General features: G+C 41.2%; 1 protein-coding gene across 1 annotated transcript; it reads right to left on the minus strand.

Annotated features, from left to right (window-relative positions):
* Nucleotides 1–42: 42 nt before the first annotated feature.
* atp7a (ATPase copper transporting alpha) lies at nt 43–14,593 on the minus strand. The gene is given in 24 exon segments (XM_035668902.1): nt 43–2,107; nt 2,234–2,336; nt 2,439–2,556; nt 3,318–3,521; nt 3,768–3,910; nt 4,039–4,185; nt 4,355–4,568; nt 4,697–4,879; nt 5,064–5,258; nt 5,475–5,609; nt 5,699–5,853; nt 6,152–6,279; nt 6,769–6,860; nt 6,987–7,220; nt 7,310–7,532; nt 8,265–8,341; nt 8,463–8,624; nt 8,886–9,049; nt 9,138–9,350; nt 9,527–9,914; nt 9,916–10,310; nt 10,874–11,378; nt 12,523–12,653; nt 14,341–14,593. Coding segments are annotated over 23 exon segments (4,572 nt in total). The 5' UTR covers nt 12,643–12,653; nt 14,341–14,593; the 3' UTR covers nt 43–1,833.
* Nucleotides 14,594–15,568: the final 975 nt, after the last annotated feature.

The following is a 15,568-nucleotide window of genomic DNA, read 5'->3' on the forward strand; positions in this document are numbered from 1 at the left end:
AGCGCCATCTTCTGGATTAAACCAAACACAGTCGAGTGACGTTACAAAAGCGTTTTATTCCAAGGCACACAATGTTCATAGCAACTATGAAAGACTGCAAACATGGACTTGCTTCATTTAACTACACGCAGACCTGAAGCTCTATGGCATCTTTACAAAGCAATGCACAAAACAGATTGGCATAAATGCACTCAGCACAGCTTTGACAGCTACAGAACATAATGCATCATGGGAAAATGGCAGGACAAAGTGATGGCTCCTTCCACCATCATTAAAGAGCTTTAGACACAAAGGTTTAAGGAATCGCTGGAGTGTAGTGATCTCCTGATTTCACACAGCAAAACAATCTTTGTAATAATTTTACAGGAGAAAAAGTTCAACAGTCTACGATTGCAAGATGTAATTACTGTGATCTAAATGTTTCAAGTTACATAATGTGATCTTCATGAAACTACTGAATTCATCAACATTTGTGTCTGAGAAACTTGTTTGGTGGAACTGCTGGGACACAGCTGTGTGCAGTCTGCTGGCCCTGCTGTGTTTCCTGCTCCCCTGGGTTTAAAGATGTTTCTTTGATCATGTTGAAGTGCAACAGTGTGAATCATATGAACAAAAAAAGAAAGAAAAAGGTTTTGTATCACTGAAAGAAATTCTTACAAACAGTAACATCTTTCGTAGCACAATGACAGAACACAAATGCCTTAACAATTTGGCCTTTTCTTAAATTGCATTACAGTGCAATACCTTCACAAGATGACAAACAATGTCATCCATGTAACAACTTCTGTTTACATTTAACAGCGAATAACGTTCACATTCATTCACGGACATCCTGTATCATTAACCAAAGACGCAGAGGGTCGACACAACCACAGAAATATATAACTACATTCTGTAGTTGCCGTCAACATTCACAGTCCATCTTCTTCAGGTCTCTGCTTTGAGTTGTTGACCTTCTCTCTGTTCACACTTTGTGCACATGAAGTCCAAGGTAACCTCTGTACAGTGCTATCTTTGGAATGTGTTGGACTTTGCCAAGGTGGCACTTTGATTGGCACTTGTGTAAAATTGACATTTACAACTAACCCCATTAGCGTTCTGTACCAAAAAAACCTATTTGCAGCAAAAGACTTCTTTGATTGACTGAGTTTTTATGCCTTACCTTACTCAGTTATTACAGATTTATAGGATATAAATGAATATAGGCATTTGGATTCAACAACTTCATTTTTCACACAAGATATAATGGAAAAGGATAAATAAGGGTAATATAAATACTCTGGAATATAATTTTACAACAGTGTTATTTGAATTTTCCATGTAAGGAAAATTAGTGGAAATATAACTCCGTCTGGTGTCCACTCTTAAGCAACACTGTTAAATGTCTTTGGATAGATGTTAAAGATTGTACTGGCAAATGCCCACAGTGGCAGAGCTGATCATCACTCTGCTTCCTGGATGTGGACACCTGCTTCAAGGCTCTGAAGATGCTTCATGTCCCTGCACACACACACAGCACGTCGGAGGATCAAAGGGTTGGTTCAAAGAGCGTGCTGGAGGGAAGTGACCTCAACAAAAGATAGTCTGGAACTGAAAGAGAGGAAACCACGCACGCATCTTTTTGAGTGCATGTGATCAGAGCTACAAGAAAACAAGGGGCATGTAAGCTTTCTTCAACAGTCAACAGTGCTGCCCTGAGGCACCTACAGCAGATGGATGGGCCATTATTCAATGTAACCCTTTCAGCTTAGCATGGCCTAGCCTTCAATAAATGCAGTTGCTGTCTACTTCAGTATACAAAAGTTGTTGCTGGCCTATGTGAGCCTTACGTATTCAGCAAAACTCCTCCTCACACAGCGCCTCCCCCACCAGCAGTGAGTGTTTGTCGGGCTCACTGAGCACCAAGCTGTTGAGCGAGTGCTTGTCGGAGCGCAGGGAGTTGATGGAGGTGCGGCTGTAGTTGACAATGCGGTCCAGAAGGCTGAGTTTGGGCGAGGGACGACGCATCTCGCCCATGCCGATGTGGACGCTGACATTGGACAGGCTGCCCTGCCGCCTGTTGTTGCCCAGTCTGGCCTCCAACTTCTCAGCAGTGGGCTTAGTGTAACTAAACAAAAGATACAGGGAGAAAGAGGGAGGAATATACAAAAGGTATAGATGAATGTACTCCAGAGAGAGAAAAACAAAGCACACAGATGAAAAGTTTTCAATGAAGGCTTAAATATTTCATTACCATTTGAGTAGAAGGGAGGACAAAACTACAGAGACAGACGACAGCGCCATCGCAGCAGAGCCCATCCATGGCTGTAACACCACACCAATGGGAAGGAATACACCTGTAGACAGACACAGGCTAATATTACAGTTGTGCTCAAGAGTGCTGCAGTGATCACTGTCAATGACGACGTCATTTAAATACATATTTTGCAGTCACCCACCAGCAGCAATAGGAATGCCAACCAGGTTGTAGATGAGAGCAAATACAAAGTTGATCCTGATCCTCCTGACAGTCTTTTTAGAGAGGTCTATGCTGGCCACGACATCCAGGAGGTCATTCTGCAGACAGGACAAAGAAATAGGTCAATTTAAAAAGGTAGTAATAGCAAATGAATTGTGCTGCAGGAAACCTGAATAAAGCTGTTGCTTTATTATCTCAATTATTAATAGGTCAACATTTGAAAATAATGGTAAAAGAACAAATTTATTTTCATTTTTAAAAGCATTATTCAGACACTGTAAATATAAACACATATTATTTTAAAGAATGTAATTTGTTAAACATTACATACAGATTTTTACACAACTAAAGTGAAACATAAGAATTACAATAAAAGCACTTCATAATGCAGTAAAGAGACATAGATTACTAGGGGTGGAGCAGTCCACAAAATTCACTGTTTAGTTCATTTCACGGTTTTTGGTTCAGTATATTTTTTGTTAGGAAAAAAAGAATTAACTGTTTGCTTGCTGGCTAATAACACGAGTAACAAACAATAATTGATTGTCAAATATTAGATAAAAAGAATATGTTTTCTAGTCTAATGTAAAAAAAAAAAATGTACTTTGTTATTTTTATATAAAAATGTCCACTAATCATATACTGAAATCCTGCATCCTCCAGGACCATATTTTTCAGTTTTGGTATCATGGCTAATATATCCTGACACCGTGTTGGGCCTCATTCTGGGTTTTACACTGCATCTATAATGCAGAAATATCATGTCTGACGTTTTCATGTTACAAAAACAGCCAATCTATAAAGCAGAGACTTTAATTCATGACAGAAATTTAAAAATCCTCCAAGTTAAAATTCTCACCCTAATCAACACCACATCTGCTGCCTCTATGGCCACATCTGTCCCGGTTCCTATGGCGATGCCCACGTCAGCCATGGCCAGAGCAGGTGAGTCGTTGACACCGTCACCCACCATGGCCACTATCTTTCCTGCCTGCTGTAGCTGTTCCACCTTGGCCAACTTGTGAGAGGGCAGGACCTCAGCAAACACCTTCCTGATACCCACCTGTGGGAGAGACACACAAACCACAATACACAAAATGTGACACCTGCAATATGGTTTAAAACTGTATTTTTAAGAATGTGGTTGGTGTGTGTGTGTTGTCCTAAAAATGCAACATTGTAGTTTTATAACGGTACTAATGTATTCACTCTTAATATTGTTACATTGACAATATCCAGCAACTGAGTCAAAGTTATTACACCAACAATTCATTTTTTTGTATCATCCACATGCAGAGTCTGTCCTTACCTGAGCAGCAATGGCCCGCGCTGTCTTGCTGTTGTCTCCGGTCATCAGCACAACTTCCAGACCCATATTGGTCAGAGTGTGAACTGCCAGCTCAGCCTCTGGTTTCACTGTGTCTGCGATGGCTATCATCGCACACAGCAGATCTAAGCACAAATTGAAGTGCATAACAATAAGATAACAAGTATTTCCTCTACATAAGTTTTAGACAATAACATAACTCTCGGCAGTCCATCAGGAAATGATGGCAAATGGATAAAAAACTACTACTTACTGTCTACAGCTACCAGGACAGCAGTGCGTCCTCTGCGCTCATGCTCTATCATGGCCTCATCTATATCTGGTCTGATCTGCAGGCAGTTCCTCCTCATCCATTCTCTATTGCCAATCAGGACAACATAGGTTTCTGACTGGACGAGGCCTAGCCATAGACACATGTTGGATTAGACAACAACAAGGAAACATAAAGACAACTGTATCACTATCTAAATTTCATATCTAAAATTCATAATTTCATAATTAAAAAGGACTAAATAAAAACGTCCTAGTATTTCTGTTGAATATACTTTGGACTACATTTCCCAACATACTTAGTGGCTGTGGGTCCATGATGAGTGGATGGGAGCTGGTGGACATCCGGGTGTCACTGATCTGGACAAGTACACTGTTGCGTTGGTTGTTATCCTCGCTGTCGCTGTCCGCCTGTCTCAGAAGGTTCTCCGTGTTTCTGACCTGACATCGGATGCCGCAGCCGGGCACTGCCTGAAAGTCAGTGCACGCGCCTAGAGACTCTGTGCCAAGCTCCTGCACACAGATAGTAATGGATTTTTAATATAATATTCTACAAATCTCGATCCAATGGTGGACTAGTGATCTGAGACAAGGACCGGCTGCAGACCACGTGGGGGTTCAATTTAAAAGTAGAGACCAACCTGTTTGCAGTATTTGGTGATAGCTGCTCCCAGAGGGTGCTCACTGTTGTTCTCAGCTGTACCCACAATGGCCAGCAGTCGGGAACGAGGCATCTTGTTCCCCTCCACAACTATCTTGACTTGGATAACTTTTGGAGCGCCGTAAGTGATGGTCCCAGTCTTATCAAACACCACCGACTGGACCTGCCCATTAAAAGGAGACATGATATGAATTAAAAAATAGAAAACAAGCTGAATTTGAATCCTAGTATCTAGATTAATGTGGTTGTGTAACCAGAACCATTTCATAATGTGTTTAAATTGACAGTTGGTCTGTTACATAATTGGCTGACTACATAGGGGTGTCAGAATTTCATCATTAACACACCTTATGCGCCATCTCGAGTGGCTCTCCTCCCTTTATGAGGATGCCATTTTGGGCTCCAACCCCTGTGCCCACCATGACAGCTGTCGGGGTTGCCAAGCCAAGGGAACAGGGACAGGCGATGCATAATACTGTTATGGAGGCCTGGAAGGCGAAGCGAATCACTGCCTCTGCCCTGGAAATGCTCTTGTCGTAACCCTGCAGGGAGAAAAAGGCGCTGTTACCTTCTTCTTTCACATTAATTCATGTTTGCCTTCATTGAGGAAAATAAAGTTAAATAGTAATAAAGAAACAATCAGATGCAGTGACATTTAGTCATGTTTAAATCAGTTAACAAAGGAATACATGTAATTCCCTAATGCTATACATAGGAGCTTGGTACAGTCAGATATGAAGATTGAAAATAAGACTCACAGGAAAGTACTTCTCCACAAGAGAGAAGTTTAAAAACCCAATGAATATCCAGGCGATCAGCGTAAGGACGGATATGACAACAATGAAGGGTACAAAGTAGCCACTGATCTTATCGGCATACTGCTGGATGGGAGCCTAAAAAAATAAATGTCAGAAGTTAAACACCTGAGCAGTTACCACCAAACCAGGTTAACACCATGCAGATCTCAAACTACATAATCTACCTTTGAAGTCTGAGCCTCCTCCACTAGTTTGACAATCTGAGACAGCGTGGTGTCCATGCCAACATGTGTAGCACTGACGAGCAGAGAGCCATTCTGGTTAATGGAGCCTGCAATCACAGAGCTCCCGGGCTTCTTGGTCACTGGCATGGCCTCACCTGCAGTCACAAAGTAACAGCTGGTCAGCAGAAAAAAAAACAGGAGCCATCTGTAGCAAATACTGGTGTTTTGGCAGAAATCACAACTCAAATGATAATTTGTTTGTCAATAATGTTTGCAAGGCCTGGTAATCAGATCTTTTCAATTCTAAAATTATTTTCTGCTTTAAGAGGTGAGAGGCAAAAGTGTGCACACAAATCAGATCTACTACTACAGGTGCTACTGCTTACATATTAGTGATGAGGAGCCATTAATCAATACTAATCGATATTTGGTCCTTCAATCACTGTGACCAACCTGTGATGAGAGACTCGTCAGCCATGGAGTGTCCCTCAATAACTCTCCCATCTACTGGAAACTTCCCTCCAGGAACGACTTTCACCACATCGCCCCTCTGAACCAGCTCAACATCCACCTGCTCTTCACTGGAACACACATGGATGTCCAACAATGTAAATGTTGTTGTTAATACAGTGCCCATTCAATACTAGACTTCTCACAGGACTTCTGAAATCTGAGTGTCAGATCAAGCTAATATTTCCGATGTTTTTAAAGTAAAGTAAAAATCTATCTGATGGACATAAAACAGACAACAACTATCTGTTTTATCACATATTAGACTCTGGACAATGCTGCATAATCAAACTATGGCATTATTTTTTTAGGGAAGGCTGGTGGTGTTTATAAAAACCCCCAGCTGAAATTGACAAAAACATTGTGCCATTTCTACGGTGGAAAATCACTTGCAGCTTGTTTTTGCAGTGTTTGTTACGCCACGTGAGACCTTTCTACTGACATTTCAAGTGCAAACATTGAGAAACATTATAATCTAATCTGAAACTAACTAAAGATAATAAGGAAAAGACAAAAATAAACTTTTTGTAAACGAAATGAGCAAAGAGAAGGACGACTACCTTAGAACAGACTTATCACTGCTGAGAGTGACCACTGTGGCCTCAGTTGCTTGTAGAGACATCAGCTTGGACAAAGCTTCAGATGTCTTGCTCTGGATGGAAGAAAGCAGAGCAGAAAACAATTTCCAAGTGACTAATAAATTCAATTCAGGTCAGGTTGAGCATTAAAACATTTTTAAAAAAGAACATAAAAATGTGAAAATGATAATGAGACAAACCTTGGCTATCTGTTCCAGCCAGCGTCCCAAGGAGATGAAGACAAAGAGCATTGGCGGTGTGTCGAAGAAGGTGATTGGGTTGACTGCTGCCTTCTCCACCATTGCCACTACTAGGACAATCAGCGAGTAGGTGAAGGCTATGGTGGTAGCCAGAACTATTAGCACATCCATGTTGGCAGATCGGTGTTTGACTGCTTTGTAGGCTTGAATGTAGAAGTAGCGACCACCAATAAACTAAAGAAAGAAGAAACAGAAAAGCGTGCATTCACTAAACCGTAAAGATTTCATTCAGACTCTTTAAATCTTCCGGATTTCTGATTTACCTGTACAGGGACACAAAAGAGGAAGGAGAGGAGGTTCATGATGGAGAGGCCTGGAAGCAGCTGTCTCTCTAGAAACATGGCGGAGTGGTAGTGGTTGCGGTCCTCTGCTGTGGCGTTGTGCTGATGTGAAACATTCATCTGATGGTCCATGATAATCATGTAGGTCATCATGCCCATCACGGGCACACAGAAAATCAAGCTCACCAGGAAAGATTTCTTCCACCTTAGAGAGTAGCGACATTTGTGTTAGAAACTGATTCATTTTGTGATTTTGGTTTTAAGTCTCCTTTCAGAGGGGCAAAGTAAATGAACATGGAGGTTCTTCATCACGACATCAACCCACAAATACTGTATATACACTGTATGTAACGCTGAACAAACCCACATTCATATGCATACATATCTGTGCCAGTATGCTTCTATACAAAGTATTAAAAAGAAGATAGAAAATAAATCATAACCTTCATTTCCATCCTATTCCCATATATATTTACTGTGTGTTTCAAAATATTATTTCCCTACTAGAGTTCTTTAAGTTTACATGAAACTCTCTGTATCCTTAAACAAGTCTTCTTACAACAACACTTCATTTCCTCTGACACTAAAGGTCCAGCCAATGCTAAGTTTCTCTTGACCTCCATCAAGAGAAACTGAGTGTTGTATTAACAGAATCCTTTGAGTAATGTTAAGTGGGGGCCTGGTCACCTCTGTACAAACATTTTTAGCAGCTGACCTAAAAACAGAAGTGTTTTTTAAAAAAAGGAAAAACTGTTCAGTCATAATTACAACTTTTTTTATTTAAAAAAAAAAAAAAAAAATCATAGGGCTTCAAGTTAAATCCAATAACACACTTTCCACATAAAACATGAATTGGAGAGATGGATTAAAACTGATCGACAATAATAAATGGGGGCTCCTGTGTGTTCTTGGTGTACGAGAACAAAATGCTACTTACTGTCGTATCTCTTTGCTGTGGTCAAGGTGACTGGCAGTGCGGTCTCTCTTTACCAAAGATGCTTCAAACCCCAGACTCTACAAATAACAAACAATTGATCACATTTCATACCATTATATTAAAGAACGTCATGTAGAAAAGATTTAAATTCCACAAATCCTGCTAAAAAAACACGCAATAACAAAACAGGAAAAATACCTCGACCAGCTTGATGATGTCTCGCGGCCCGATAATTTCAGAGTCATACTTAATGTGTGCTTTGTTGGTTGCCAAGGCAACAGAGGCATAAATAATTCCCTTTTCTCTCATGAGGCTGGATTCGATTTTGTGAACACAAGAGGCACACGTCATTCCCCTGACCTGAAAAAAGGTGAAGAGGAGGAGAAGAAGAGGAGCAGTCAAGCAGAGAGAGGGACAAAAATATATTGAAGAGGGTTTTGAAGTGAGGAACAGACATGATTCATTTCACCTACTGAAAAAGGAGGCTGCATGCATTAGACATTATTCTCAACTAGTGCTGGTAATGTTCACTTATGGATTTCATATTGTAGAAATAAACAACTGTGTATCTTGTCTTCTTGAACAAACATAATGCCAATACAGCCTTTGAGGTCGACTCACCACTAATTCTAGGTTTCCATCTGAGCCTTCATAGTTCTCCATAACAGAGGCGGTGAAGCCGAGCTCTTTCACACACTCCGCTATCTTCACAGGGTCGATGAGTTCAGGGTTGTAAGACACCTCTGCTTTGCTGGCCATTAGTGCTACCAAAACGGAGTAGATACCTACAACAACATTTAAGATTTCGTCAAAGACATGACAGTTGTCTAATTCACATTTAACCAAAACTTCAATTTTAGAGTTTTTACGGACCAGTTTCATTCTTGAGGTTTCGCTCAATGTTTGCCACGCAGGAAGCACACGTCATCCCTCCAATCTGGATGTAGCATTTAGAGCGCGTCTCTCCATTGCGTCCTTTGAGGGTTTCTTTGTGTATATCACTTTCCATCTCCCTGTCTTTCACAGGCGCTAGACATGAAGACTTTGAGAGACTGCGATTTGGTTCAGGCAGCAGAGAATTGGTCTCTGTGGACAAGAAATTATAGTTTTTAAAAAGGAAATCAAAAAGCTGTAGTGATGTCTCAACGTCACAGTTTAAGTACAGTCACTGACGGAGGAGCATCCTGAGGCGACACAGTTAAGCTTCAGACTACATGCAGTTAATATTAAATTATCTGACTTAACAACATCTATCCTCTCACCAGGTAGGAAGGCATCAAAGCCCATGTCCTCTATGGCCTCCCTCAGCTCCTCCGGAGTGGTCAGCAGGGGATCATACTCAAAGATCCCCCGGTGATCAGCCAGAGAGACCTGGGCTGACATCACTCCCTTCCTTTGGGAGATCATGCCTTGGATGGACTCAACACAAGAATTGCATGTCATGCCCTCGATGTGAATATTGGCAACAGATGCCAGAGGCTGCGTAAAACAAGGCTGTGAGGCAGCAGGTCTGGCCTGGGTTGCTCCTGCAAGCCGAGGCGACGATAAGGCAGGCGTGGGTGATGTGGATACAATACTGAGAGGGCCAGTGGAGTCCCAGGGTTGAGTCTTGAAGTTTCCTGGTGGCAGCGCCTCAATTGCCTGCTCCAGACTGAGTCACTGTGACCTTTAGAGGATCGTGGCAGATGGAGGCCTTCTCCTTCTCCAGAGAGACCTCAACAGAGGAGACACCGGGCAGCATGGAGATATTGTCTTGGATATTGACCACACACGAACGGCAGTGCATGCCCTTCACCCTGAGCATGGTAAGTGTTGTGTCTATGAAGATTTCTGTCTCTTCCGATGTAGAAGGCGAAGAAATGGTTGGTGAAGTTGGTCTTTGAGAATCAACAAAACGTTCGATTTCGTCAGGGGACAGCTGCAGGGGGCAGGGCTTGGACTTGACAAACACCTTGAAGCCAGCCGCAGCAATCTGGTCGATGATGGTTTGGACAGTGATGAGGTAAGGCAGGTATACGATTGTTGCTTTCTGAGTCTCCAAAACAACTGTGGAGTATAAAGACAAAGTTAAAAATAAAAACACAAAGCATAAACAGACTTTTAAAAAAAAAAATGCAATCAACCAGGCATTAAATAGTAACTTAAAAATCCATTAAAATAAGTTCAAGATTTATGTCCATATTTGCATATCATTTTAAAATGTATTGATTTTGATTTGCTGCCTTGTAACTTGGGTTTTAAAAAGTGCTCTACAAATCAAGATCAATATTATTAAAACTGTGTCATGAGGATAAAATATTTGCGCTTTGGAAATGCTAAATTCGTTTTGGACCAATGTAGTTAGAATACACAGCGTGCAGCTGACATTCCTGTACTCAGCAAACATAATCCTATCTGACTAAGGGTTACAACAATACCAGTCAAAGGATTTCATGAGTCACGGTCAAATCCCACTGAGCAATCTGTCAGTGGCGAACATACGGAGACACAGACAATGACAGGACACCTGTTATCTGTAAGATGTGCAGCAACGGTGTTACAACATCACTTGTTGCTCAGACAGTGAATACGTGACTACCACAAGCTCGTGAACGAGTCAAGTACATCACCTTTGATCTTTTCAATCCCTTTCAGTTTTCCAATCTTCCCTTCAATAGTGGTGGTGCAGGAGTGACAGGTCATTCCTTTAACGTGCAACTTTAGGAGTGCCGCCCCGCCTCCCATGTTGTGAGATGGGGACAAGGTCGGGTCGTTTTGCTCTTGGCTGCTGGGTGTGGAGACCTCCAACGGCGTTACGCTGGCCACCACCTCACTCAGGTGCTGCAAAGAAGTTAGGGATGGAACAAATGTGATAGTGAGACCAATCTGGGCCGGGCTTTCTCTGACATCCAGCACTCCTTGAATCTGGGATAACTTCTTCAAAGCCTCTTGTTGGGCTGCAGGAGTCAGGTCCGAGGTGGGGATCAGCTGGATATCTGTAGAGACGGGTGCGGCTGTGCTGGACTCTGACAGATTTGATTCGAAGCCCATGTCCTCGATGGCCTCCGACAGAGACTCTGGGCTCTGTTGGTTGTGGTCAAATATGACTGTGGCATTCTTCTGCTCCAAAGACACCTACAAAATAAAAGTCAAGCTATGGGTTAAAGAAATATAACATTATAAAATATATAATATAAATTCAGCTAAGCTAGCCTTTTCTTCTACTAATAATCAGGCTACGAACTATCAAAATAAAAAGATGTCGCGGGTGGACTTTTCTTCTGTAGAAAACACTTGATAAGCCATAGACTGTTAAGCACTTGTGTTTGGCCAAGTGCTGGATTCAATATGTTATTTGTATCAGAATGCTAATTTCCATAACTTATTGTGGAGTTTTAACAATTTAATTTAGAAACTGTTAAAATAAAATTCATTCGTGTCATTTTTACAGCCACATTGTGAATCTGCCTTGTCTCAACAATGCAAACTTTAGAGGCCTTTGTGAGCTCACAGCATGTTCTGTCAGCATGATGACCCTTACGCTTCCTCTTCAACAAGAGGGAAACATGTGACACACTGAAGGGATCACTTGACTGAGCCATAAGTTACAAAACACAGCGGGGGTTTAGTAGTAAATGAGTGTGCCTTGGATTAACCCTTTACCCGGAGAATGAGAGACTGGGTCACGAATGAAACGATGTTGTACCAAGAAAAATCTATTCACTCCTCTTAGATCATGTCTATATGAATTAACTTAAAATTGCCCAGAGACTGAATTCTCCTAAGACACAAATGCCATTTCCTGTGGGTACAGGCTGCGTATCGACCAGCTGTCACAGTTCTGCAAAGGGCAAAGCTCTATCTGTAACACACTATTACGTTATCTTCTCATTTAACCTCAGCCTGAGGGGTAAACACACAATAAAAAAACGAACAGCAGACCACAACTACTGCCATTTAGCTATCTCTCATGGCTACATTAATGTTACTTGGTTGTAAATTGGGCCAGCTAGTCCTGAGGGAGAATCAAATCGCAGTTCCCCTAAATGGGCAGGATCGTTTGTTTAATATCATAATGTAAATAGTTCTGCCTCTTCCACAAAACTATCATATTCTATTTTAAAATGCTGAATTGTTACAGCATCAATGTTATTCATTATTTCAGGTCCTGTTTTCAACTGGCGCTTCCAGAAAGTTTAAGTCAGCAAATTTAAAAAAAAACTCTATTTCAACATGAAAGAATAAAGTGTTCTTGTGTCTTTGTAGAGACTGCATTAACCTTTATATGCATCACTCCAGGGAGAGACCCGATGCGCTGCTCTATGGTCTGGACGCAGGAGCCACAAGTCATACCCTCCACTCCCACGGAAACTGAACACAGATTGCCTTTCTGTGTCATGATTGCTTACTCTGAAAGGACACAGAACAACATTTATTGTTTAACATACAACAGCAATAAAAACATAAAGGGAAAGCATCACAAAGTCAGGGGAAATGAAAGAGACAGGCATGCTCTTCTCTTTAGACTTAAAATAAAAAACATATTGTGACATGTTAAGATTTTGGGCTGAAGTTTTCTTTTTCTTCATTTTAATTCAAATAAAAATAATTTTGGGACCAAACAGCTGTGAGAAGACAGCACATTTTACTAAAAAACTAAAAATTATATTATAAATTATATATATATATATATATATGCATAGTAGTCGTGATCACAAGCGTTCGTACTAATGAAGGGTCAGCGTGTTGCTATTGTGCATTGTGGCTCACTGGAAAGGCTCTGCTCAACTAAACAGAACGAAACCTTATTTAGTATCATTGGTAACAATAACAGTCATTTAATTTAAGTAATTCAATTATCTTTCACATTTTAGTTAACAAATGAAAAAGGCAACCTCCTACACATAAAGCAGGGCTCCTCTTGCCAGTTAACAGGATGCTTTTTATTACAAATCGGACCAGCAGCCACCAACGAGAAGATAAGTTTTATTATAATGGCACATTTTCATGTGACACTGGCCCTAAATGTGGCATCAAACTTTGCCCTGATAATAAAATTAGGTCTTTGAGCCAAACTACAAAATAGCAGCACTCTGAAAGGAACATAACCTTAATTAGTATAATTTGTAACACCTTTGATTACCTTACTGTTTCATGACTGGGAAAAAGGTGTATAGTACTTAAAGAAAGCAGGTTGCAAACAAAGGACAGATCCTATAACCTGTATCCACAATTTCCACTACTGGCACCTTCACACAGAACAATGACTCTTTGAATAAGGTGTACAGGAATGTAGAAAATGTAAAACCACAAAGGAAGGTTATTATGTATGTGCTCCCATGCTCGGATCAAGTAATTTGGTTAACAATGCATTCGTGTCAAGCAACAACAGACTAAATCTTGAAGCAGAATGTAGCTTTCATTAAAAATGCATTAATAATCTGCAGTTCAGTGATACACTAACATAAAACAGAATAAAAGGCAGGTAGTGCTGCTGCCCTGTAACGATTGTGGTCAGGTGCCAACTCAGCTGTCACTTAACTATCAATGTTTATCTGAAATATGACACTTTGTTAGCTTTTCTTCAGTTTTGAAAGACACTTGCCACACCAAGGTCATCCAAGTTCTCAATCTTGGTCATACGGACTATAAAAACACGTTTTTCAAGTCACTCACTGTTAAACCTCCAAAAGTAAGTCAGTAAAAATGTTTTGATGCAGTTTAGAGTAAAGCAGTAACCCATCAAATATAATTAGCTGATTACACAAACAGACTTAGTGGTATCTACATACAATCTGGTTGTTTGACTTTTAATGACTGCTCATACTCTCGGATTTCATTCAGCAAGGGTTAAGGCAGCTAACAGTGAGCTAGCCCGTCTCAGCTAAATAATGAGTCAGTGAAACTTAACAACTAAAAAAAAAAAAAACGTCGGCTGCCGCCTGCTTGCTGCTGAACTCACAAAACAAAACAACGTGAGGTTATTTAAAGTCAGCTGATGAGTTAACAAGAAAACTAACTTCCCTTTAACGTCACCTGCCAGAAAAGAAAACGTGCTAAAACACAGCTAGTGTTAGCACGAAAAGAAAAGTCTTACCTTACTCAAAGGGAAGTAACTAGTTAGCTACAGGCTACTGGCGTTTGGCTGTCAGGCTAAAACTGAGCTCGCTGGCTCGATCTTCTCTTCACCCTACGTTACACGCAACGAACCGGACACGTCGTGGCATCTCCTGCCTGCGGGGAGAGCGCCGAAGTAATAGTTTTGTCCCCCGGTTAGTATAAAACTCAGCTCTGTGAGGCTGTTTTTGTTTCTCCTTCTCATCCCGACGTGACTGACGTGAGGGCTCCGCACGGCTGCGTCAGCGCCAAGGGGCGGGGCCTCCGCAATGGCTGTATCCATAGCAACACTATCGGGGTAAAGGTTGCCCTGAGTTTAACCTCTCAGGCCGTGTAGTCTAACGTTACAGGTGTTATTACTACAAAAAAACAAGTGGCAATTATATTTGCGGTGTCAGGAGTTTATTAATTAGGCGTTATACATTTATTTACATGTTTTTGGTAGGTTTACTACAATGGGTTTGCTAAGGACTCGTCCTGAGATGAGTGGTGAACCTGAGCTGAGTGGGATTTGTTTCCTCCCTTTGTCCCTTGTTGACTCCATTGGCAGTATATAGGTTTAGTCCCTCTCTCTTTATGCAACTGGCTAGTTATTGTCCGCCTGTCATCATCCTGTATGGTCCACAATGAGTCAGAGAAATATGATCAGTACTCTGCAGGCTGACATAACCAGAGGCACATCAGGACTGAAAGATTACATTAATTGTCCTTATGGGGGCGCTTTACAAAGAGCTCAGGTATTCCCACCTTCCAATTTTATTACCAGGGCAAAGTTTATGTCACAGTCACACTTATGGTCAGTGTGACATGAAAATTTGACATTCTAATAACATAATAAACTTGGCTTGGACGGATGAAGCACCTTGTTGGCTTGCTAGAGGAGCCCTCCTTTATTTATGGGGCATCACCTGTTTAACTTGTTGAAGGGAATTTAGGATAATTTGTTGAGCATTTGACATGTTAATGCTTTACGAGCCACTTCTAGCAGCCATTTAATCGGGTAATCAACCAGATTAAGTTTACCTGGTCAGATGGCTAGACTATAGGCTGTAGGCAATCAGCCGGTCTGGCTCTCTCTCCACTCTGTCTGGTCTGGTTGAATTTGTTTGTCCTTAGTAGTGATAGGCAAATAAAGCTTTTGTGAAGCACTGAACCACTTGAGCCAATTGTTTCGAAAATGGGTTCATTACTCGAAGCTTCAGTTACAG

Source organism: Morone saxatilis, unplaced genomic scaffold (genome assembly GCF_004916995.1).
Source record: "Morone saxatilis isolate NCDOM2014 unplaced genomic scaffold, NCSU_SB_2.0 Contig22, whole genome shotgun sequence".
NCBI classification, from domain to species: domain Eukaryota; kingdom Metazoa; phylum Chordata; class Actinopteri; family Moronidae; genus Morone; species Morone saxatilis.